We start from the raw sequence: 26,090 nt of genomic DNA on the forward strand, positions 1-26,090 counted from the left end.
GCGGTCACTGCATGAACCGTCCTCTTATCGTTGCCATAGAGCCTCCTCGTGGCCCGCAGAACGTCACGTTGTCTGTGTTGGACCAAACGTCGCTCCAAGTATCGCTGGGCCTTCCTCCGTCAGACGGCGGCCTCCCAGTCGACGCGTACCGAGTTGAGTGGGACACCCAACAAATTGTGGACGAAGTACAGAGCGTCGTGCTCACAGTGCCGGTGGTGAATGAAGTCCAGACGATCACGACTGCAGCCGCCATTGTGAGTGAAGTTCAACTCGTTCGCCTCGTCAGCACATACGTTGGACCAGCTGCAACCGAAGTCCAGCGCGTGAACTGCGATGCGTCTGGGGGATCGTTTACATTGGCATTTCTTGGTGCCACGACAGCTCCGATCTTGGCAAGCGAGACTTCTGTGGCTGTGATCAAAGCCACTTTGCAGGAGTTGGTGGGAGTCACAGTGTCTGTCGCGTTTGTGGGTGGGGCCACGCAGGTATGCGCCCCATGCCCTGTGTCTGGATGTGTTGGCGGATTTGCTATCACGTTTACGTCCGTTGTGGGGTACGCTGGAGATTTGCCACTTCTTACAGCCAACACAACACTCTTGACGGGGAATCGTCGCATCGACATTACAAAAACGACCGTTGGCCAAGCTCCACCGGGCGGAACCTTTTCTTTGGTGTACAACCGAGGGTCCGACACAGTAACAGCCCCAATCCAGGCAACCGCAAGTGCGGCAGCGGTGCAAACAGCATTGCAAGCTCTCGAAGCTGGGTTGACAATTGCCGTGACGGACGGAACGTCGAGTCTACCTGCCACAAACATTGCTGCGGGGGAACGACTGTGGCGCATCACGTTTCAAAACAGTGGCGACGTTCCAACTCTTCGTTTGGCCAACAACCTCCTCACTGGCAACGGCGCCACTATCCAGGTGTATGCCGACGGCGCCACGTTGGGCGCCATCGCCCCGTCCGTGCGAGGAAATCAAGTGTATGGTCAATTCACGCTCAACGTCATGGGTCGCGTCACGGACTGGATCCCGTTCGACGCATCCGACACAACAATGAAGCAGCGGTTGGAGAGCCTGCCAAACTTGGGCACGGTGACTGTGGTTCGCACGGGCCCAACGCTCCAAATGGGCTACGTCTGGACGGTGACGTTTTCCTCCAACCCAGGCAATTTCCCCTACGGCGCCGGTTCCCTGTTGCTCATGACGCCCACCAATACGTCGTTCCTCACTGGCACAAGTACTTCCGCAACTGTCACCCCAAGTCGCGTCACGACGGGGTCGGCGTCGGTGGGTGGAGCGTTTTCCCTTTGCTACTCGTCGCTGTGCACGAGTGCGCTGAGTCCATACCTGTCTGCATCCGCCCTCAAAAGTGCTTTGGAATCGATCAACTCTATTGGACGCGTCAGCGTGTCGCGCACACAGAACGTCGATGGCTTTACGTGGCTCGTTTCGTTTGTGGGTTGTCGCGTCTTGGCCGATCAAGTCACGAACGTTTGCAACACTGGCAACCTCAGCCCCCTCGTGCCCCAGTTTGTCGGCACGCTGACGGGCGGTGTTGCGAATAACGCGGTCGTGACCGTGACGGAAGTCACGCCTGGGTCTGGCCCAGCCAACGTCCGTGACCTGACCGACTTGTCGGGTGGGGTACCTCTCGTGACAAGTCTGCAAGGTTTGTCGACGGGACGTTCGTATTTCGCCCGCGCCAGCTTTCGAAACGCGCTCGGCCATGGGGTGCGAGTGTACACGACCCCTCCATCACTCGCTCCTCAAGCCACAGCACCAGGAAAACCAGACCCTGTGGTCCTCGTTTCGAGCACCGCCACGTCGATGCAAGTATCGTGGTCCTTGCCGCTTGTAAATGGCGGATCGCCTGTGACCGGGTATGAGCTGTGGCTGTCGGATTGGAACGACAACTACCGGCTAGTGTACGACGGGGCCAACAGTCTCGCCACAACGTACACGCTCGTGACAACGAACGACAACGAAATCAGCACAGGACAGCAATACTCGGTCAAAGTTCGTGCGATCACGTACTGCCAGCCGGCAAATCCATCGGCAGCTTGTTTTGGAAGCTTTAGCGATGCAGCTACGTACACGGTCCGTGCACCTGTGATTCCTACAGCCCCTGCTGCACCCACGCGCGACTCCAAGACGAACATTGGGCTGCCCCTTGTTCAAGGAGATGGCACGATCTTCATCAACTGGAAAGCACCTGCGGACAACGGCGGATCGCCCATTACAGATTACCAGGTCTACATGGACGCCGGGGCTGGCTTTGTCGTGCAAACGCTGACTGGGACATTTCCATACGGGTTTACAACGTCGGTGGGGTCGCTCATGGAAGGAAACATGTATCGGTTTTACGTGCGGGCGCTGAACTCCGTGGGGTACTCTGCCAACAGCCCGATCTTGACGGTCACGATGGCATATTCGCCGAATGCTCCAGCTGCTCCCGTGGTCGCGGATGTGTCACCAACATCCATTTCTCTGACGTGGGCTCCGCCTGCGCTGTGCACGTCGAGCCAAACGTCATGCAGCGGTTCGCCGTTGACAGGATACCTGCTATGGCAATTCAGTGGCGTGAACTCAGCGTTGCTGTCGTCTCCCACACCAGTGCTCAATGAAGTGCAGCAGATCGCCATCAACGTTCTGCCTCCCGCTACCGAAGTCCAAACGTTTACCATCACTGGGGCGACGGGCAAATTCAAGCTCAACATGAACGGCAAGGATACACCGTTGTTGGACGTGGCGATTTCGAACACGCTGCTGACCACTCAAATCGCCACGACGGGGCTTACAGTTGCGGTGAGTCAAGTTGCGGTCACGGGTGGCATCACGTGGACGGTGTCGTATACGGGGACTGCAGGACCTGTTCCGATGCTTATTGTCGTGCCCGAGCAACTCGCCAATGCAGTTGCATCTGTTGCGTATTCGTATTCCACGGCTCGGGTCACGGCCGGTATCACTGTCGCGGGCGGCGACTTCACCTTGTCATTCCGTGGATACAGAACTCCGAATTTGGCTTTCAATACCCCTTGGGTGGAATTGAAGCGTCACTTGGAGAACTTACCCAGCATTACGCATGTCGCTGGCTCGTACACTGCTGGGTCCAACGGCGCAGGCACTTGGTTGGTGACGTTCCAGACAGAGCTTGGCAACGTTCCATTTATCGAGGTCACGTCGGGTCGGCTGACGGGTGGTGGCGCCACTGGAGTGGTCACAGTCATTCAGGAAGGCACTCCGGGGCAAGCCATCTACGACGGCACCAACGCACCGGACGTGCTGAGCTACCAAGCGGCCAACTTGACAACTGATACGTGGTATTCGTATGCAGTCGTCGCGATTAACGCGGCAGGGGCGGGAATTGCCAGTCCAACCACTCCATCGATTGACGCTCGTGGGGGAGCAAGTCCTGCGACAACAACTGCTTCCGGTACTGCGCTGAGTGTTGGCATTGCCGGCGTCGTGTACGAAGTCCAAACAGTGACCACGAATGGTCTCGGCGCCGGAACGTTCACACTGAAGTTCGGCACTCTGGCTGCAACGGGTCCCATTTCCGTGACAACAAGCGCGGACGTTTTGATTACACTGCTGCAAGCCACGAACATGGGCACAGTCCACGTTACGAAAATGCCTGTCAATGGTGTTGCTGACTCGATGTGGTACATTACGTTCCGAGATTACGTGGGCAATGCTCCGATGCTTGTGAGCAGCAGTGCATCCGTCACAGTGTCCGAGTTCATTCAAGGCCGTGCCAACCAGTTTACAATTGAGCCCAAGAAAGCGTCTGGGAACGTCGTGACCGATTTGGACGCTGCATCGGGGTTTGTCGGGAGCGACACATTCTTCACGGAATTGTGGTCGAGCCCCGCCAATGTGCTGGACGGGACCCACGCGTGGGTGGCCGACGGCGGCGTCGCCACGTACAACCCCGCTACGTACGAAATCCAAAGCATCACAATCACAGCACCGACGGGGCTGTTCACGGTAAAGCTAGACATGTCCACGGCGCGATTGAGTGGGGTCGTTTCAACGTCGACGGTCACCTTGAACGCTGCTACGCTTTCGACGGCCACGGATGTCAATGCTGCGTTCTCGTTTAAAGGATGCGTCGAAGGCTTGACCAACGCAGGGACTGTTCTCGTCACCCGAGTCACCAACAGTGCTTCGTCGTGGACGTACACTGTGACGTTTGTGACAGTGCTGGGAGACATTCCTTCGATGATGCTCGTCAGCTCCGACGCGACATTTACAACTCCACAAGCTGGCGTGTTGACGTTCACCGAGGTGGCCAAGGGGGCGACGGAAATCCAGACTGTGACGGTGGCTGGAGACACAGCTTTTGTCCAAGAAGTCCAAAGTATCTCGACGTGGTTGGATGCAACGGGCGGAGTAACCACAATTGGAGGGACGTTTGCCGTGTCGTGGGCGGGCGCACCTCCGGTGACTGTCGCCGTATCTGCCACGACAACCCAAATGCAAACTGCATTGCAATCCCTGCCAAACCTTGGCACGGTCACTGTGACGTCGCAAAGCGTCAACTACGGAGGCTCGACCGGGCTTACAACGTGGTTCATCACGTTCACGACCCTCGTTGGTGACGTTCCGTCACTCCAACTCACGGCCAAGACACTCACGGGAACGTCCGCCAACGTGTTTGTGAATGAAGTCGTGAAAGGGCAGTCCCCCCTGGCGGGATCGTTTGTCTTGAACTTTATCGACCAAACGACGTTGAACTTGCCGTACGATGTGTCGGCACTGCAGCTGAAGACGGAACTGGAAAAACTACCAAGCATTAGCCAAGTCGACGTGGCCCGTGCCAACATAAATGTGGGGTTCAAGTGGACGATATCGTTCACACGGAACGTAGGGAACTTGCCGCTGCTTCAAGCATTTCCACATCAGTACCAAGTGCAGTCCGTCACGACAGGGGGCGGCAATCCAACACCACTCTATGGCACGTTCACGTTGAGTTTTCTTGGCCAAGAATCTGCCCCCATTTCGTATGACGCCAGTGCGAAAGACGTCAAAGCTGCTTTGGAAGCGCTGACTTCCGTGGGGCGCGTCGACGTCACACGTAGCAATTTACTGAGCCCAGGTGGACAGTTCCAGTGGCTTGTGACGTTCCGGACTGAGCTGGGTCCGAACGCCTTACTCGTGGCAAGCAGCCAGAAGTTGCTCGGGAGCTCCTCAAGTGTGACCGTGGCGGAAGTGCAATCCGGTTTGCTCAAGGCACTGACTGGCAACAATCCTGTCCTCACTGTCGAAAAGAAACTGCGAGGCACGCCGAGCTACACTGGAAACTACGTCCCAGCCCTACCTGGCTCGTATGCGTTGGCGGTCACACAGCTTCTCCCTGGAGGTCTCAATGCGCTCTACTTCGACAACTTTTGGCTCCAAGACACTCCCGTTCAAAATCAAATTGACCCTCGTCTACAATTCCAGTGGGGCCAAGCCCCAATCACAACGTTCGGCCAAGACTATGTCAGCATCCGATGGTGGGGGAAGATTCGGCCAAGTTTCACGGACGAGTATGTTCTCTACCTGGACGCATCACACGGCGTTCGTTTGTGGGTGGACCACATCCTTGTCGTGGACTCGTGGGAGGCGGATGCCCCGAGCTCCACGACTGTGAGGCTCAACTTGGTGGCGAATCGGTACCATGACGTCCGTGTAGAGTTTCACAAATCGACTGGAAACGCGTACTTGAGCCTTCAATGGAGCAGTACGTTTGTCCCGATCCAAGTGATTCCGTCGACGGCGTTTTATCGCCCAAGTCACATTGTGGGCAGTCCATTTCAAATGAATGTCATCCCTGGTGCGACAGACTTTCCGCACACGACCGCCACCGGCGACGGCCTGCGACGGTCCACGGCAGGCAACGTTGCTACGTTTGTCATCCAATCCAAGGATCAGCGCGGAAACAACAAGACCGGGGATGGCGACGTGTTTGACGTGCAGCTCGTTGGCACCGTGGGCACAACTGCAAAACTCACTCCATTCCGCACCCCAGAATATTTGGGGCAAGGCCAATACTTGGTGTCGTACAAAGCCACCGTCAGTGGCACGTACCAACTGTCTGTGCAAATCGGGGGCACGCACATTTATTGTGGATTGGGGGTCGCTTTGAAGTGCAGTCCGTTTACAGTGGTCGTGACATCCGGCAAAACCGTGCCCCAAACAAGTACAGCCACCGGAGCAAGTCCTCCAAACATGGACAGCCTCGTCGAAATGATCGCTGGCCAAGCGTCAAATTTTACAATCCAAGCCAAGGATACGTACGCCAACCGACGCGAAGTCGGGGGTGACGTGTTTGAGACTCGAATCGTGCTCGTGGCCGACCCAACCGTGCGATACCGAAGCAGCGTGCTCGAGTACCAATCCATGGGGCTGTACAACGTCCAATTGTCCGTGCCCAAAGCAGGAGTGTACACCATGCTGACTTACTACCAGAATTCACCGATCCTGATGTGCCCTGGTCAAGTGTGCAGTGCTATCGGCAGCTCGTCAAGTCTGACAGTTGTCCACAATGTCCTGCACCCCCCCAGCTCGTACGCAGTCGATTCGGGACCTCAAGGTTTGAGTCTGTCCACATCGAACATTCCCAATTCGTTCTCGATTTATGCATTGGATTCGTATGGAAATCTACGAGTTGGCGCCACAACGCTTCGGTCGCCTTCCACAGGAGATGGCCGATCCGATGCCTTCTTGGTCACGATTGCATCTCCGTTGGACACGGTGTACACTTCGTCGGCTGTCCAGGTCTTGACATCGCCAAACAGTGCACAAGTTGGATCGTTCAAATTGACGTATGGGTCGTTTACCACCGTGCTCTGTGCAGCTTGTGCCCAAAATTTGGCTGGGAACGTCCTCACTGTCAACGTCAACCTTGTTGGTCTTCTTGCAGTCAACACCAAGTTCACCGTGAACTCGTGTGTCTTGACACCAACGTCAGTCACTTCGACCACGATCACTGTGAATGCGAATCATGGTTGCGCCGCCTTCAGTGGTGCAGCCGTCGCTTTATACGTGCCGACGTCAACCCCACGACTCACGGCCTTACTGCCTCAAAACATCAACGCTGTTGGGATGAAATATGCGCTCGAGTTGCTGGACCCGTCCAACCGTGTTCAAGTGTCTCGCACTCTGAACGGGTCTGGCAATTACGTGTGGAGCATCACGTTCCTGTCTCGACTCGACAGCTGGTCCATTGCCAAGCTGGCTGTCGAATATCCCCCCAACACGGCCAGCTTGTATGCGTTCCCACTCACCGTGTTCACACCAGCATCCGGCGGGATCTACCCAGTGAGCTACACGATGACGGTGGCGGGTGTCTACACGATGAACATTACTTCGAATGGCATTCACATTCTGGGCAGTCCGTTCACAATGACGGTTCGAGATGCCGTGGTCGACGGATTCAGTTCGATCGCTGCCGGTGGCAACTGGTATGCCCGACCGCTTCCACCCGACTACACACAAATCAACACCCTCGAGACGTTGCCCGCCACTGCTGGCCAACCGTTTTCATTCCTCGTTCAAGCCAAGGATGCCAGGCGCAACGAAGTTCAAGTGCTACGCACTCGTGCAGCTATCGTGGCCAACGTGAACACTGTCCAGCAGGTACTTCCTCAAGCGTCGTCCTTCACGCTGAGCTTTCGAGGGTCTGCGGCAATCACTGTCACCACTGGCACGACGTACACTGCGCTGGCGACTGCGTTGGGAAATATTGTGACCATCGGTGCGGGAGGAGTGACTGTGACTGCGGCGACTGGCACTGCTGTCACAAATGGCCAACCATTCCTTGTCACGTTCACTGGCCTACCAGGACCCTTGCCTTTCCTCGTGGCCAACGCAAATGCGATTGTGAGCCAGATCACACTTGGCGTGACGTCGTTCCGGCAAGAAATTCAAACATTTACTTGTGTGGCTGCGACGCCAGCAACCGCCGGGTCGTTCGATGTGTCGTACGGATCACCCACCAACAAAATCACCGTTCTTGCAACAAGCACTGTTGGCGCATTTGCGACCCAGGTTCAAACGCTGGTCGGTTCAGCCGTCACTGTGACGACTGAAACAGCAACGACGGCACTATGTACTGCCGGTGGGATTCGTTTGTTTATCCAATTCACAGTGGCACAAGGCAATTTACCAGCATTGACGTACTCTCCAGCGGTCGGCGCAACGATGACCTTGACGTCTGAAAAGGACGTTGGTGGTGCCTTGGGTGGCATTGCCCCAGTATGGGGAACGTTTACGATGTCGTACGCGGGAGAAACCACCGCCGCATTGCCATTCGATGCATCTGCGACCGCCGTCGCAAACGCTTTGAACAATCTTGTGTCCCTTGACGGTGTTGTAGTCTCCAATGATGTCTTGGACATGACGACAGAAGGAGGCAACAACATTCCTCAATTCACATCGTTGTGGGCGATCACATTCACTCAAAACTCGGGAAATATGGCTTTGCTGACTGTAGACAGCTCATCGTTGGTCGCAAGCAACAGCGGCCAACTCCAGCCATCGATGGATCTCGTGGAGCTGGTGGCTGGTACTGTTGGCAACAACAGATCGGACGTATTGGATTTGGCTGCTGTCAGCGTGACTGTGCAGCAAAACTACGTGAATCCTGGAGTACAAGACATCCAAACCCTCACCTGCGTTGGAACAAGCGCGTTTTCGTTGACGTACGGGGGCACTACCATCACGGTGGCAGCATCTTTGACGTTGGCACAGTTCAAAACAATTCTGTCCCCACTCGTGCCGGGAGGAGTCCTTGTGTCGTCGCCAAGTGCAACGACTGTGTGCCATCCTTTCTCCCCGTTCCCGGTAGCCATTACGTTTTTCACTCCCGCACCTGTCCATCTGTTGATGTGGGGAGCCTCCACCAACGAAATTTCAATCCTGCGCACTCAAACCGGCGTTGCTAGTTCCAGCTCAACTAAGACGATCGCAAATGTCGAGCAGCAGACGCTCGTGTGCACTGGGGCTACCGCCACATTCGACCTGGTGTACGAATCGGATTCGATCAATGTGGACGCAGCGACAACCATCAGCCAGCTGGAAGCATTGTTGAATTCACTGCCATCCATAGTTGCTCTGGGTGGAGTTACTGTGTCGAGTACACAGGCCACGGTGTGTGCCGCGACAACTCCTGCCAACATTGTCATCACGTTCAACAGCTTGGGCAATCCAAACACGTTCCAGGCGAAAAACCTTCGAGCTGGAATCACGTCGGTGTCGATCGTCGAGTCGACACGCGGGTTGGACGCGTTGACGAGTGTGTCCATGGGTCAGTACCAAGTCTGGTTTACGCCGACCGTGTCTGGGCTGTACACTTTTTCGGTTGCGATTGGTGGCAAGGCATGCATGGCCCCAGCACGGATTCTTGTCGCCCCTGGTCGATCCAGTGGGCCACACACCACCCACAACTCCAACTCGGTGGCCACCCAAGGCATCCCAGAGTCCCTCGTTATTCAAGCTCGTGACGCATTTCTCAATCCGCTCTCGAATAGCGTTGAGTTGGGCTCAGCAGGGTTTATTGCGTCCCTGGCATTGGCAGGTCAAACGTTTCCTGTCACGGTGTCTGAGGCAACGCCCAACACGGATGGCACTTACACCGCGTCGTATGTTCCCAAAGTATTTGGCAACCACTCGTTGTCGATTCGTCATCGCCTTTCAGGCGGTTTACTCGCCACCTACTTTGCCAACCCGGACTACACCAGGCCAGAAATTTACTGCGTCAACGACAGATTGTCCAACACGCAGCACTGTGATGGCACTCGGATTGAAGGACCACTCGACTTCACATGGGGGGAATCCCAGCCGCCCAATCTAGTCAACCCGTCGTTTCCGTCCAAGTGGTTCAGTGTATCGTGGGTTGGTGAAGTCGCAGTCCCTGCCACGGACGACTACACGTTTGTTGTGTCGGCGGATGGCGATGTCACATTAAAACTCGATGGAGCTGTGCTCATCCAGCACATCGGCAATACCAGTTCTACCACGGACGGAACGACTCGACTTGTGGCGGGTGTATTTTACAAATTCTCGATAAAGTACCGCGCCGGCGCGCTTCCAAAATTCGGCTTGAGTTGGAGGACTCCAACGCAGCCTCTCGTGCCGATACCAACATCGCAATTGTTCTTTCATCGACACATCGACCGCAGCCCCTTCAGTGTGAATGTGTATCCTGGCGAGATGATGGCCATCACGAGCTCAGCCTCGTACGTGGCGAATTCAACATTCCCCGCCCTTGCACCGGTGACATTTGTCGTCACGTCGCGTGATCGTGAGAACAACGTGCGAACCAACTTTGGCCTCGATCAGCTGGACGTGTCACTCGTTGGCACTGCCGGCTGGGCTGGCATCGGACGGGTCAACGAAATCACGTCGTCCACGCCAATTACTATCCAGCCATCGCTGTTGTGTGCTAGTTGCGTCACAACGTTGACCGCGGATGTCATCACATTGAATGCGGATGTTTCGAGCCACTTGCTTCCTTCGATGAGGTTCCGAGTAATTCATGCGAACCCAGGCACGACAACGCCGTTGCAGTTGACGGATTGCTACTTCACCGTAATGTCCACCACAGCGTTCAACACAGCGTCCAACACTGCCACGGTCACGGTACAGTCGCCGCACGGGTGTAGTTCGTTTGCCACGCAATCCTTCGCGCTGTCGTTGGTTTTGCCCCTAGATTGGCGGTATTTGGGCACCGCCACAGTAACACGAGGGTCGAGTGTGTTGACTGCCACCAGCAGCGACTTCCGAAACGTTCCGTCGGACAATCCGCTCGTCCGTGGCGATACCATCGTCGTGGGCCAAGAGATTCACACTGTGGACACGGTGCTCGGAGTCTTGGACAACTTGCAAGTGCCTCTTGCAAGCGTCTATGCTGGGGCGGATGCCCAGTTTGTCCGTGTGTTCAAGGCAGGCGCTAACACGGGCAAATATTTGGTCAACTTTGTGCCGCAAGTCAAGGGGACGTACGCATTGGAGGTCGCGATGCCCAAAGTACGAGAGGTTCAATCCGTGACAACCAGCTCGTCCACGGCACTTGGCGGCTCATTCACGTTGACGTTTAAGGGCTTGTCGAACAACCAACAAGCGACGGCGACAACTCCTTCGATTGCATTTAACGCGAATGCTGCCGCAATAAAAGCTGCGTTGGAAGGGTGCTCAAACATTCCGGTCGGCAGTACGACTGTTGCCCCTGTAGTTTGTAGCGGTAACGACCCGACTCTTGGTTGTACTTGGACGATTACGTTTGACCGCAGCCCCGACGAAGGCCCTCTGGACTTGCTCGTTCCTCAGTTCACCAAGTCGCTGACTGGCAATTCCGCAGTTGTGTCCGTTGCACGACTTCGGGCTGGTGTTCCTCGACAACGATTGAGTGGCTTCCCCTCAACGTTGTCCATTCGACCTGCCGCGACCAACCCAGCCGTCACAACTGCATTTGGACAAGGGTTGGTGCGTGCGATCGCTGGCAACATGTCGTCCTTTTCAATCCAAGCCAAGGACACCCACGGAAACAACAAGGAAGATGCGGATTCGAGGGATTATTTTGATGTGCGACTCATTCCTTCCGGAACTGCGTATTCCGATGCGGCAATCGTACAAGGCCAAGTTGTCTACGCTGGCAACGGGCTGTACAATGTCACTTACACCCCGTACATGTCTGGGCCGAACACACTGGTGATAGCGATGGCCGTGATTCCTGAAATTCAATCGCTCACGCTGGACTTTGCTTCGAGCACACAACAAGCGGGAACGTTCACGCTGACCTTCCCACCCACGAACACGACGATTCCCTTGGCATGGGACTCGACCGCAGATGAAGTTGCAGGCGCGTTGTTGGCCATCCGCGGCAGACCCGTTGCTGTGTCAAGGACGTCGGTGAACAATGGGTTTGTCCACCGAATTACGTTCGTGTCGGACGTTGGGGACGTTCCCCAGTTGATCGTGAACAACGATTTGGTGTTTAGCACAGCCTGCGTCGTTGCCACAATCCAGGACGGAACGAAATCGCACATCAAGACATCGTCAAACATGGGGCAAGCAATGGTGAATGAAGTCCAAGTCATTCGAGTGGAGTCTGGTGGAGGTACTGCATTGACGGGTGGCAGCTTTACTGTGACGTGGAATGGTTTGACCACGGGCCTTATTCCGTACAACGCCAACCCTGGAGCGGTTCAGACCGCGCTGCAGCAACTTCTAACGGACTCTTCCATCCGCGTCTCCGTCTCGGCATCGACGACTGCGTTTGGATTCGAGTGGGTCGTGACGTTTCTCGGGTCCCTTGCTGGCACGGCACAGACCCAATTCTGGTCCTCGGCGAAATACTTGCAAGGCCAGTACATCCAATCAACAAGAATGGTGGGAAACCTTCCTGTCATGTCAGTTGCTGGCGTCGGTTTGACGGGAGGTCTCAGCCCTCGAGCTTTGGTGTTTTCAGATGGCATCGTGTCTTCCAATGGCATCACAAGTGTTGCAGGGTCGTCTCCCTTTGTCGTGGCAGTGGACCCCGGAACCCTTGTGGCAAACCAAACAACAGCAGTCGACTCAGCGGTGCAATACTGGCCCGGGTCTCTCAGCTCTGTGGGGAAGCAAGGGCTGTCCACCGGAGCGTACAATTCGTTGTCAACGTTTTTGATCGAGCCGAGAGATGTGCATGGGAACCTCATCAACGTTCGCACGCCACGCCCCGAAGTGCAGATCATTGAAACGTACATTCAAGGAGACAATGGGCTTGGCACATTGGGTGGCACGTTCACCATTGGATTTGGGGGCGCCACAACGCCTGCGTTGCCATGGAACGCAGGCATCAACGTGGTGCAGTCGGCCTTGGATAAACTCGACACGATTGGCGACGTCATGGTATCGACAAATTCGGCTCAAACGTTGGTCAATACTGTGAGCGCGACGTACCTTTCGGACACGCTGACGACGCCCGACTTGACTGCGTCGTACCAAGTTGGCGACTGGATCCGTCTCGGCTCCACGTCGGGCCCTGTCTTTACGATCGTGAGCATCTCCACTACCACCATCTTGCTCTCATCTCCGTACCTGGGATCCACGAACGCAGCTACCAACGTGTACAAACAGACTGTGGTTGGATTCATGTACATTGTTACGTTTGACTCGAACGTGGGTGACCTTGCATCCCTTACCGCGGATGCTTCCCAACTCACCGTCACCGGCGGCACGGGCACAGCAATGGCCACAGTTACCGCGTGTCAAGCCCGTCAGACTCAAGTCATTGCTACGTCGGCTCAATCGTCTATCGGGGGCACGTTCTACGTAGCGTTTCACAACGCTCGGACAGCCGACTTGCCATTTGGGGTCACGTCGTCATCGCTGAAAACTGCTTTGCAACAATTGCCAGACATTTACGCAGTCGACGTCGCGGCCCCGGTCGCCGGACCGAACAATGCGTTTTCGTGGACCGTCACGCTTTTGTCCGTGGACGGGGATTTCGACATGTTATATGCCGAAGGCCAGCTGCTGACGGGGTCTCAAGTTGCAATCACAGTCACGGAAACGTGCCCGGTTGCTGTCGGTGGTGGCGTCAGCTCGCAGTCCGGATTGCTTGGAGATTACTTCGTGCCACGAATCTCTGGAGCGGCCACGGTAACAGGGTTTGCCTCGTACTCGAGTCCTGGACAATACGTCGGTGCTTATTTGACCCCACGAACCGGAACGTACCAGTTGGACGTTGTTCACGCGTTTCCTAACGGGTTGGTTGGGTCGTATTACAACAACCGGTGGTTGATGGGAGACCCCGCAATGACGCGTATCGATGCAGTCGTCAATTTCAAATGGAATGAGTTTATCACTCCAACGGGCAAAGACTATATCAGTGTTCGGTGGCAAGGGTACGTTCAGCCAGCGTTCTCGGAAGAGTACACGTTTGTCCTAAACGTTGACGACGGTGCGCGGCTGTGGATTGACCACACGCTTGTCTTGGACAAGTACGACGTGACGACGGCAACGCCAGTGCAATACTCGGCAACACCGATCTTGTTGGTGGGAGGTCGCTTGTATGACATCACTATCGAATACCGGGAAAATACTGATGCGGCCACGTGCGTGCTGCTGTGGACAAGTGCATCGCAAGATCTGTCTGTTGTCCCCACGCAACGATTGTTTTACCCTGACGGGGCGATCCAAAAGAGCCCCTTTGCCATTTCTCCTTTTGGTGTGCATCCTACAGCTCCGTTGGCACCGACGCTGTCTATACTGGACTACCAGTCGCTTCGCCTGAGCTTTCTCCCACCCGCTGACGATGGAGGGGCGATTGTCGACTCGTACCGTGTCGAGTGGTGGGAGCCTTTGCTGTACGGAGCACCTGCGCAACAAACGCTGAAGATTGCCACGTCCGTAACAGGTGGATCGTTCACGCTTTCGATGGGAGCGGGAACTACTGGCCCCCTGGCGTATAACATTGTCTACTCCGACTTGGAAAAGGCTATCGAAGCATTGGCCGACACCGGAGACTGCACTGTCACCATGACAACCACTGGAACGACGAGAGACTACCTCATTCTGTTCACGACCAAAGTTGCCCCAGTGCCGATATTGAATGTTGACGGCGCCCTTTTGACTGGCACGACGGTCATTGGTATTTGCGCAAACGGCGCAACTACAGTGAACGGTTCCCCCAGCACAATTGCAAGCAATGTCATCACATGCGCCGCGGGGGACAGTGTCCTTGGCACGGCGGTGGTTGCAGGATCGAAAACCGATGTCTCGCTGATGATTGAACCTGGCGCTCCATACACATACGATATATCTGGCCTCACTCAGTCTGCTTTGGCCACACCTCCAACAAAACGTGGCGATTGTGGAGTAAATGGAGGGTATTCCGTCCGCGTGACTGCCCATACCAGCGCAGGTTATGGCGTGCCATCCGTGGTCACTCAACTGAAGCCCATGGCAGTCCCGAGTACTCCAACCTCGGTTGTGTTAAATTTGGTTGCTGGCAAAGCCACAGCATTGCGATTGTACTGGGCGGCGCCAGCCACGAACAACGGCGCCGTCGTCACAAACTACATGGTGGAATGGGACACAATCCCATCGTTCAACGGGTCAATTCAGCAATACTCCAACACGCCAGCGTATTTTGCGGCCCAAGTTCCAGCATCCACCAAGATGAAGTACACCATGCAGGGGTTGACTCCTGGCGTGCTCTACTACGTCCGCGTTCGAGCAGAAAACATCATGGGACTGAGTAGCCCGATCGCAACGCCGCTCACGGAGACTCCTCGATTGCATGCCGACGTGATCGACGTCGCTGGGGGGGTGACGTTGAGCGCTCTCGAAGCGAATGGCTTCCACTCTGTCTTGGACGCGTCCACATCACTTATGCTGTCATGGCTGCCCACAGTTAACCCGCAGGGTAACCCTGTTACGAAGTATTTGCTCGAGTGGTACGAGGCAGCCGGACCTGGGACGCAAGAAGTCCAGGTGCTCAAGATCTTTGACACTCTCAACGCCCAAGCTGTCACAGGATCGTTCAAGCTCACGTATGGCCAATGCACAACGGATTTTCTCGCCGTCGACATCTCGGCAGCGGATTTGTCTGAAGCTTTAGCCAGCTTGACGTGTTTGCGAAGCGTCCAGGTCGTGCGTTCTGGACTAACGTCCGGAGGCTACCAGTGGAGCATTTCGTTTGTCACGGAAACTCCCAACGGAATTGTGTTTTCCGTCGGTGCCAACGACTTGTCGTCACCGAACTTGGCATTCGATGTCGGAGCCAATCTCGACCCTGCACACGTTGGAGCCTCCTCCATCACGGCAGGAGTGACACAAGATTCCACCACGGTCACGTCTGTCGGCATCCAGACGAGTGCCGTTTCCGGCATGTACTTGCAAATCGCGGGCGTTGTGTACAAAATTGCATCTGTCGCAACAAACCAAGTGACTTTGGCGTCTCCGTACCGTGGTGCGACCAGTGCCAGCCTCACTGCCGTGCTTGGCACAACAGTGCCAGGCGTGGCGCCACCAACGCTTCAGAGTGTCGAAGTCCCGGCCGACATCAACGCCACAGGACCGTTCTCCTACCATATTTCAAATTTACGACCAGGGATCCCCTACGTCGCGCGTGTGTCGTGCTATAACAACCGAGGATACAACGCTCCAACACTGTCTCAACCGACCGCTCCGCCGCAGCAACCTCCGTCCAGGCCCCTGCAAGTCAAGGTTGTCACTGGGTCAGCGTCGACATTGACGGTGTACTGGTCGCACCCTCAAAGCGATGGCGGGAATGCCATTTCCAAGTACCGCATCGAATGGGACACCAAGCCAACGTTCAATGCAGGACTGGATGGCGGATCCCTCGGGTCCGACATTGTGTCGGTCGTGGTCCCTGGCGTGGATTGCGTGTTGACGCCTTGCCAGTCCATCGTTGGGAGTTTGGTCAAGGGCACGCCATACTACGTACGCATTTACGCGTACAATACATTTGGGTACTCTAGCGACGCCGGCGTCCCGTCGCCGCTGTCGACGATTCCTCAAACGTTTGCAACGCCGCCGTCGTTGGTGCAGTTGAGTCCTGGCGACAACGCAACGCTGGTCGTTTCGTTCTCTACGCAGCACGACAACGGTGGGGCACCGATCACAAAGTACAAGATTGAATGGGACTGCATGGATCAAAGCGCGATCGCTGCGACGCCGGGTCTCGTCACGTCCGACTTGCTCTACGTTCGACAGGCGGTTCAGCGAATTCTTGTCTCTGCGTCAGCATTTGATTTGGGCGGGACCTTCCGTCTTGGCTTTGGGGGTGCGGTCACCCCCTGGCTCGCCTACGATATGACTGCCTCACGTATGCAGCAAACGCTTGAAAGTCTCGACACAATTGGGTCGGTACGCGTCCAACGCAATGCAGTCGGCAACGGATTCGAGTGGCTCGTGACCTTCCTGACAAATCGGGAGAACCTTGCGCACAATGGCGACATTCCGGTTCTCGTGGCGTCGATCTTGACCACTGAAAACTACGCAACATTTGACGTGACAAAAACCACAGGAGTTGGAGCGACTTTGACGGGGACGGGTGCGGCCATCTCGATCTCGACCAACGTTGCAGGATACAACGGTTTTGAAGAGCAGAGCGTGATTGTGGCCACGAATGCTGGAAACCTCCAAGGCACATTCACGCTGACGTTCGATGGCCAAACGACCCTTCCACTTCCGTACGACGCGACGTCGTTGGCTGTCAAGTCATCGCTCGAAGCCTTGGGGAACACAGGCACCGTTTGGGTCACTCGTTTTGCTAGCGGTTTGGGCATTACTTGGAACATTATGTTTTTGACCCGACTCGGAAGTGTTCCGCTCATCGTTGTCGGCAGCACTGGCCTGTACTCGTCCAATCCAACGGCCGCCGTGTCCGTAAATGTACTGGAAGTGCCAGGACGACTGCCAGCCATGAGCAGCTCGTTGTACGGTGCGCAAGTTGTCACGGTGTCACCTGACGCGTTGCAGCCACGGGTAGAGTACAAGATCCCGTCATTGCTTGTTGGTGCGTTCTACTTTGTGCGCGTGTCGGCATGGAATGGGTTTCAAAACGCGTTTGGCAGTGCTCAGTACAGCACGCCGCCAATCGAAGCCCCTCAATGGCCACCCGGGCCGCCGCAAAACTTGGTTGTGGAAGCAAACTCGACGTCGACCTTGGCTGTGTCGTGGGCGCCCCCGTTGTTTGACGGTGGATCCATTATTCAAGGGTACACTGTGGAATGGGACACAACTCCAGGGGTGTACGAAGTGCAATCCGTTGTTGTGAATGCGACCGGAGCGGTGTCTGGGTCCTTCACGTTGGCTTTTCGAAAGTACCGCACAACAAATATACCATGGGACGCCACGGCCGATATGGTGGCTGATGCACTCAATGCACTGCCGAGTGTGGCTGGTGTTAGCGTCACCCGTGGAGCTCTTGTCTCGTTTGGGTACGCTTGGACAGTCACGTTCAACGCAAACCCTGGAAATTTGCCGCTTCTATCGGTGCAATCGTCTAGTTTGGTAGGTCCCGCAGTATCTGCCACCGTTGCCGAGATCACTGCCGGAACGAATCCGCCATTCAGCCCCCTCACCAAAGGCAGCATCGTTGTGGAGTCTCAAGCTGAAGTGCAAGAAGTGTTTGCCCATGCAGGTGCTGCAGATCTAGGGGGAACGTTCAACTTGGTTTTTTCAGGTGAAAGTTCGGTCGACATTCCCTTTGACGCTTCCGCCGACGTTGTGGCCAAAGCGTTGCATGGCATGTCAACGGTCTCGGCAGTCACAGTGACGACCACCGACGAGACGCAGTCGTCGATTTTGGCTCGGCAAACGTATGGTCGGAAGTGGCGCATCTCGTTTTCCAGGTCGGATGGAAACGTGCCGTTGCTACTGGCTACGACTGTGGCTGGTCGAATCCCCCGACGGCTTGCGTGTGGTGGCTCATTGACCGGAACGACGCCGTGTGTGTCCATTCGACAGGTGGTTCAGGGAGGCATTCCCGTCCAGTACATAATCCCCCAACTCCGCACTGGGACTCCGTACTTCGTTCGAGTCCAAACCCAGACACGTTTCAGTACGAGTGCGTTTCAGTTGAATGCGTTCAACGTCGCTCCACAACTCGTCGCCCCGTGGCCAGTGCTCAACGCTGAGGCATCAATATTATCCAGCACTCAACTTGCCGTTGCGTGGGACGCCCCTCCTGACGCGACAATCGCAAACTACAAGCTGCAATGGGACGTGTCGCCGTCGTTTGGAATGACTTCGACCACTTCTGGATCGGCCACAATTCAAGCCGTGTCTCAAAAACCTCGATACACTTACGCAATTTCGGGCCTCTTGGCAGCCAACTCTTACTACGTGCGTGTCATGTCGTACAGCGCTGGGGGCTTCAGTGACCCGACGACGGCAGTTCCATACTACGCCAACAATCGCGTCACGCGGGTGGTCGTGAGCCACGCCAATATCAACGGCATCCTCGCGGCAGCGATCCAAACGTTCACGTTTACGTTTGCCAATTATGCCACGGCAACTTCTGCTGTACCGATCAACGCCCGTGCCGACCAGATCCAAGCGGCGCTGCAGTCGCTTGTGCACGTTGGCGCGGTGTTTGTGACCCGGCGCGATCACTCCACTGGGCCGTTGCTCGCGACTGTCGATGCCACGGGTGTCGACACGGACGGTTTCCGCATCGAGTGGTTCATAACATTTGCCACATCGTCCGTGGACAATATCGCGCCAAGTTCTCTCGGCGCCTTGTCTGTCATGGTGTCAGCGGGAGTCGTTGCTGCTACAGACTTCAACATTGCCGACGTTGTGGCTGGGAGCGACCCGTTGCCGCTCTCAATGACCCCACGCGCCGCGGCACCTGATGTTCCACTCAGTGTCACAGTGACGGTGGTGTCCAGTACGACCTTGGGCGTGCAGTGGCGGCCTCCGCAATACGTCACTGGCATCACGAAGTATTTGATCGAATGGGATTTGGACTATCAGATCATGTCTCCCGTTCAAGTCGGCACCACTTTCACCAATGCTCATGCGTTTAGTGCGGTTGTGGACGGGTCGACCACGAGCTTTTTGATCCCTGGTCTCACAACAGGTGCCACGTACTACGTTCGCGTGTCTGCTTACAACGGACAAATTGCCCCGTCCGCCAAGGGCTACAGCTCAGCAGTCGTCGCGACCGGTAGCCCAATCGTTCCAACGGCGCAAAGTCCATACAAACCCACGAATGTTGCTGTGACTGTGAGTCCGCTCAACATTGCGACGCAGTTGGATTTGTCGTGGAAGGAGCCAACACTGAATGCCTTGGGTTTTGCGCAAGGTGACGGCGGCGCATCGATCAAGGCGTACATCGTGGATGTCAGTACGCAGTCAGAATTCGCAACATTTCAGTCGTATCCTGTTAGTACGTACGATGGTGCTGGAGCTGTGACATCCTGCGCAACGACCGCGTGCCACTTTCCCATTGGCATTGAAGTCCAAACGTTAGTCGTTGCCGCGACGGCTGGGACATTCCAGTTGGTCCATACGTCGACTTACCCCTTGTCCCTTTGCGCTGCTTGCACCGTGACTCTGGACCCTGTTCTGAATCAAATTACGTACAACGGCCCGGACCTGCGTTCTCAACTAGGCACAAACGTCAAGTTTATCGTCGACAAGGCTGGCGCTGCGTGTGCATTCACGGTGGCGGCGGTCGCCGTGTCTCAAGCCAATGTTGTCAAGGTGCTGCCTGGGTTTTCATGTACGCTGACAACTGGCACGTTTTCCATCCACGCGCAGCCGACAACGGCGTGCTTGGCATCATCGACGCTAACAAGCGCAGCGCTGGAAACCGCCCTCACATCACTGACGAACATCGATGCGGTTGTTGTTACAAAAGAACCTGGGCCTGCGTTCGGTGCGACCATGTACCGCATAACGTTCACCGGCGCCCTTGTCACGGGCAATGTGCCTCAGCTGCAAGTAGCTTCCGTGGATGGCTCTGGTGGCTGCACAGCGCTCACTGGAACTGTTTGGTCGGGAACTGCGATTGAAGGAGGAACTTTGGTCCCTGGCGGGTCGTATTTCGTTCGCGTGTCGGCTCAAAATGATGTCGGGACTGGTGTACCTGAAGTTGCAATGCCCACGCTTTGCCCCGGCGGGTGCCCTGCAGACAAATCCATTGTCCCTGTCGCGCGGCCTCCCCCTCCAACAAACGTGCTCGTGTTTGCCAAACCAACGGATCGTTCGGTGCTGCGGCTGACTTGGAGCCCTCCGACGACTACGAATGGTTCACCTGTTTTGGCATACTTTATCGAGTACTCTGTGGACAGTTTTGCCACGTCTGACGTGTGTGGCGCGTGCGTGACAGCGCTGGCGTCGAATGTGCTGACGATCAATGCCCAAGTCACGACACTTCAGGTGGGAGACATGTTCCGCCTGGAACGCCCCGTTCCGTGTATCATGGTGGTGGCGGCCGTCCCGACGTGGAATGGAGCCACAGGAACAGTACCAGTTCAGCCCAACCATGGTTGCTTGGGCTTCACAGGTCAAACAGTGTTCATGACCGACCTGCATGGCGCAGGTAGTGGACTTGTACAAGTGCCAGTAGACACGTTGACCACGCCCTTTTCTGTCGAAGTCACCGCGGCGCCAAACACTGCGTACAAAGTTCAAATGCGCGCGGTCAACGTGATTGGCGTTGGTATTGCAGTTGCGGCAACTCCCACTTGCGACAACACCGTCGTCCAGTGTGTGGCTTCGCCTGGGGCGAACGTCATTGTGACAAGGCAGCTGCCGGCCGCTCCGACCCTGCTCTTGCCAATGCAGTTGGTATCTGGCAGCGGCAACGCGAATGGTTTCACTCAAAACACGCTCGACGTCCTCGTCCGCGATTCCTCGTACTGGCATGGCCTTGAAGCAGTCGACAGGTTCCTTGTTGAATGGGACACCACGTCAACGTTTGATTCGACCAACAAGGGAAGCGTCACGCTACAAGCCACTGGGCCGACGTCCCGCTACACGTTGACGCCGATCTGTGCCACGTGTGTGACGACACTGCAGACAAGCATGCTCACAGTCTCGACAACCACGGCAGGTTTGTTTGTTGGAAGAAGGTATACGATCGCGGCGGGGTCGCTCAATTGCGTCGTCGAAGTGGCCACCATCAACAGTGCCACACAGGTTGCCGTGCAGCCAGGTTACACGTGTTTGGACTTTACAGGTCAAACGTACGGCCTCGGTGAGAACGATTGGATTGCTACGACAGTCCCAGCGCTCATGATGGGCTCGCAGTACTTCATTCGTGCGACCGCACACAACTCACTCGGGATGGGCACCGTCGCGGCATTTCAAACCATTACCCCCAGCGTGACGTCGGATCCCCCCACACAAGTGCAAGTGGCTGCGCTGGACTCGTCGGCCTTGGCAGTGGATCGCACGACGTCGCTAGTTGTGACGTGGATGCCACCAAACACGGTGCTGTCGACAGATGTGAATGGTGACGGCGGCGCGCCCATCACGCAATACGTGGTTGAATGGAGCACTGCAGACTGGAGCACGTTTACGTCGACGGTCCAAACCATGACGACCGCGTCTTCGGGCGGAACTTTGACTGGCAGCTTTCAAGTCCAACTCGACACCACCGCGTGCACGCTGTGCAAAGTCAAATCAGTGGCCGTGAGTTCGGCAATTCCAGCCGATGCGTCCGTGGGGGTAGTGACCCAGATCCTGCAAAACATGCCCAACATCGGCCAAGTCGTCGTCACCACCACTGGTCTCTCGGGCAACAACGAACAGACGTGGAGCGTCACGTTTGTTTCGGACGTGGGAGTTGTCCCGATGTTCACCCTAGCATCGAATGCCTTGACTGCGCTCAACGGTGTTGGAACGATTGCATTCGCCAAAACGAATGGGAATCTCAACGGCAATTCGTATTGCAACGCCAACGTGTGCAATACCGTCGCTGTGACAGCATCCACGGTGTATCCGATGCAGAGCCGCATCTCGGGGCTCGTGGCCGGCACCTCGTACTACGTTCGCGTGTCCGCGTACACAGCTCGGGGCAACGGACTGTTGCGGCTTTCGGCGCCGACCAGTTTCATGGTGCCGTATGGTCTTCCATCTCCGCCAGCCAGTTTCGACAACCTCGCTTCCCCGCCTGTGCTTTATGTCACGGGACCAACGTCACTCTTGGTATCCTTCCAACCCGCGGCGTTCACGGGTGGCGCACCCATCATTAGTTGCACGGTCGAATGGGACTCCACGTCAGCATTTAATAATGGGCCGTCCGGGACGCCGCTGGGCTCGATGACGTTGTATGGAACGAATGCAAACGGAGCGGAGTACTCGATCGAGTCGTTGACTGCGGGGCAGACGTACTTTTCGCGGGTGTTTTGTTCGAATAATCAACTTGGCGCCGGTCCTCCTGTCGCGACGGCACCTCCAAGCGCTGTGCCGCGGCAAAAGCCGCCCGCTGTCGACACGATCACGTTGTCAGGTGGTGTCGACACCACTGGAAAGTCGATGGTAGTGACATGGAACACGCCCACAAGTCCCGGGAGCAGCATCCAAGGATATTTGGTCGAATGGTTTACCAAGGCCGTGGCCGTGCCGTACTTTGGCATTCAAACGCAGCAGATTTTGACATCGACAGGCACGATCACAGGAGGGAAGTTTACCGTGGCGTTTGGCCCGACGAACGTGCCGTTGCCAGGTGTGGTCAATGCGGTCAACGGCCAGAACTACATCACGACGTCGGTCGACTTGACGGGAATTTTGCAGCGTGGGGATATGGTCTCCATCAATGGTTTGACGTATTTGGTGGCTGCGAATGGCATCTTTTCTGCATCGAGCTTGCCGTTGGCAGATGCTACAGCATGGCTGAACCAAGCTCAAGCTGCTCTTGCAATCACCCCTGCAGCCTACACTGGAAACACCGTCCAAGGCGCTGTGTTGTACCGCCAGCATCGAACTCAACGATTGACGGCAAACGTCCTGCCAACTGATTTACAAGTTGCCCTCGAAAACCTGCCCAGCATTGGTCGCGTACGCGTATCACGTACTGGATCGACCAACAACTTTGTGTGGACAGTGACGTTTTTAAGTCAATTGGGTCCGCTCAGCTCTCCAAATGTGCTTCGAGTGAACTCGTTGGCGTTGGTGGGCACTGCTCCCAACGTTGTATCGTCAACTGGCGTGACAGGAGTTAGCCCACCCAACTACAGGAGTCAGAGCATCCCGTTCACGGCCAACTCAGTCGTCCTCACCGGTCTGACCCCAGGGACTCCGTATTTCGTGTACGTCAAAGCTGCCAACGACCGAGGTTACGGCATGTATGGTGTTCCGTCACCGCCGTCGTACACCCCAATTGGCATTCCTGACATGTTGGAAAATGTGTGGCTACGATCGCTCAGTCAAACTCAAGTCGAGTTAACCTATGACGAAGTGGATGTGTCTGGTGGAGCTGCCGTGGACAAATATTTGGTCGAATATGGCAACGACCCAACTTTCCAGGTCGCGACGGCGCTCCCTCCCCTTTTGCCCCAGAACAAATTTGTGCGCGTGACCACTGCCGCTGCGCTTGGACCAATCGACCCCACGAGCTTTTTCACGCTGTCGCTGTCAAATTACTATGGCATGTTCAACGTGGACCTCGGGGGGTATTTCAACCTGCTCACGAACAGCTTTTTCATCACTCAAGCGAACCCTGTTGGCGTTGCCGCGGTGGATTTGACCAAACTGGTCGCCCGGGGGGAATTTATCAAGATTGCAAACGAAGAATATCGAGTTTGTTTGGACCCAACCACGTCGTACGCTGTGCCGGGAGTGACAGTGACGCAATTCGACTTTGGGGCCAATATCATGACTGTGACGCCAGCGCTAAACAACCATCTTGTTCTTGTGGTTGGAACAAGCATTGTTGTCCGCGACTGTTTGATGGTTATCACGGGACTTCCCACAGCGACGACGATCTCTGTGTCGCACCAGTGTTTCGCCAACTTTGGTCCCGGGGCGACGGATCCGCTCTACGTGCGTTGGGGGCCAAGTGCCATCCCGATCTGCTCCAAGACGAATCCGTGGGCGATCGCAACGTACACGGGGTACTCCATCTTAGAAATGCCACTTTTCAAGTTGGACACCGCGCTTGGTCCATTCACCAACTTGGACGCGGCTCTTGCGTCGGGCAATGCGCTACAAGGACAATGGAATGACGTTGGTAGCACTCTAAACACGATCTCAAGCTTAGGGTGCAGGGACTACTTCCGTCTTGGAGATCCCTACACCGGACAAATCGCACGGGTATGGACGCCATGTGTGGGTACGACGTGCGCCTGCGCTGGCCTCACAGCGTCCGTCCTACCACTCGGCGACATCGCTTCGCCGCATCTGGCGTCCAGTCTCTCATACGAGACGTTGCAATATGCGACCCAAGAAATCCAAACGATCCGCATTTCGACAGGAGCAGGCGATTTTACCACAGGTGTCGGTGGTTTCCGACTTCAATTTGGAGCGGATGTGACCGCCACAACGTTGGTCGGCGGTAATGGTGGTGCCAACGTGAATGCCCAGTACGGCTGTCTCTTGTGGGCATCGGGGGTGACAGCGCAAGCCGCGCTGGCCGACAGCGCTGCTCTCAAAGCCGAGTTGGAAACGTTGCCGTCGATCGATCAAGTCCAAGTCAGCCGCACGCTGTATTTGAACCCAACCGTGGCTGTGTACACCATTACGTTCACGGGTGTTCGTGTCCGAGGGAAATTGCCCACATTGCAAGTTGTCGACCAGGGATCGAACGGTTGTGGGGCGTTCACGGGTGCCACTCCGGTCGCGCCAGTCGTCAACAAGATTCAAAACTCGTACGTGAACGCGTATCGACTCGAAAAATCCAGCGATATCCCTGTCACAGCGACTGCGCAAGATGTCAAAGCTGCGATTGAGCAGCTGTCACTGTCATGCAAGGTGGACGTCTCGCGGACGGTGGCCAAGAACGGGTTCCACTGGTTCGTTACGTTCACGCAAGGCGTCCCTGTGCATTTGCTCACGTTTAACTCCAACGACTACAAGTTGCGCGCGACGTTGGCTCCCTTGGCAACAGTCACGCGGATGAATCAAGTCAAGTTGAACGTTCTTAACAACGGCCAAAGCGTGTACGCGCGTGTGGCGGCGCACAATGTCGCTGGATCTGGCGTCCTGACTATTCCTACGCCGACGTCGGTGCAGGCGACACACCACGTTCCTGGTCTTGTGTCGAACCTTCGTGTGGACGTGGTGTCGGACACGCAGCTCCTCGTGCAGTGGCAAGACCCCGTCGACACCGGGGGACAAAACGTCACGAAATTCAATGTCGAATGGTACACCGGCGCGACCAAGGGCAATCAAGTGGTCAAGTGGACGGATTCCACTGGGATGAATGACGTCGAAGTCATTTCCGTGTCGGCGCCGTCAGTTGGCGCCTTTCCTTACTTGGACGGGACGTTCCAATTGATGTTTGACAACCAAGTGACGGACGAGCTTCCTTTTGACATTTCGGCGATCAAGCTCCAAGAAGCGCTCCAAGCACTCTGCACGATCGATGCAGTGGAGGTTACCCGTGAATTGGGACCCAACGTAAGCAGCCGCGGT

General features: G+C 55.9%; 1 protein-coding gene across 1 annotated transcript in view; it reads left to right on the plus strand.

Moving 5' to 3' along the window:
* H310_00849 (hypothetical protein) overlaps positions 1 to 26,090 on the plus strand; it is a gene marked incomplete at its 5' end in the record, with an annotated part of 30,538 nt that overhangs the window by 2,699 nt on the left and 1,749 nt on the right. Inside the window, one exon of the mRNA XM_008863779.1 lies at positions 40 to 26,075. Coding sequence (XP_008862001.1) covers positions 40 to 26,075 — 26,036 coding nt within the window. The remainder of the gene's footprint in view (positions 1 to 39; positions 26,076 to 26,090) is intronic.

Source organism: Aphanomyces invadans (assembly GCF_000520115.1).
Source record: "Aphanomyces invadans strain NJM9701 unplaced genomic scaffold supercont1.2, whole genome shotgun sequence".
Classification (NCBI taxonomy): domain Eukaryota; phylum Oomycota; class Saprolegniomycetes; order Saprolegniales; family Verrucalvaceae; genus Aphanomyces; species Aphanomyces invadans.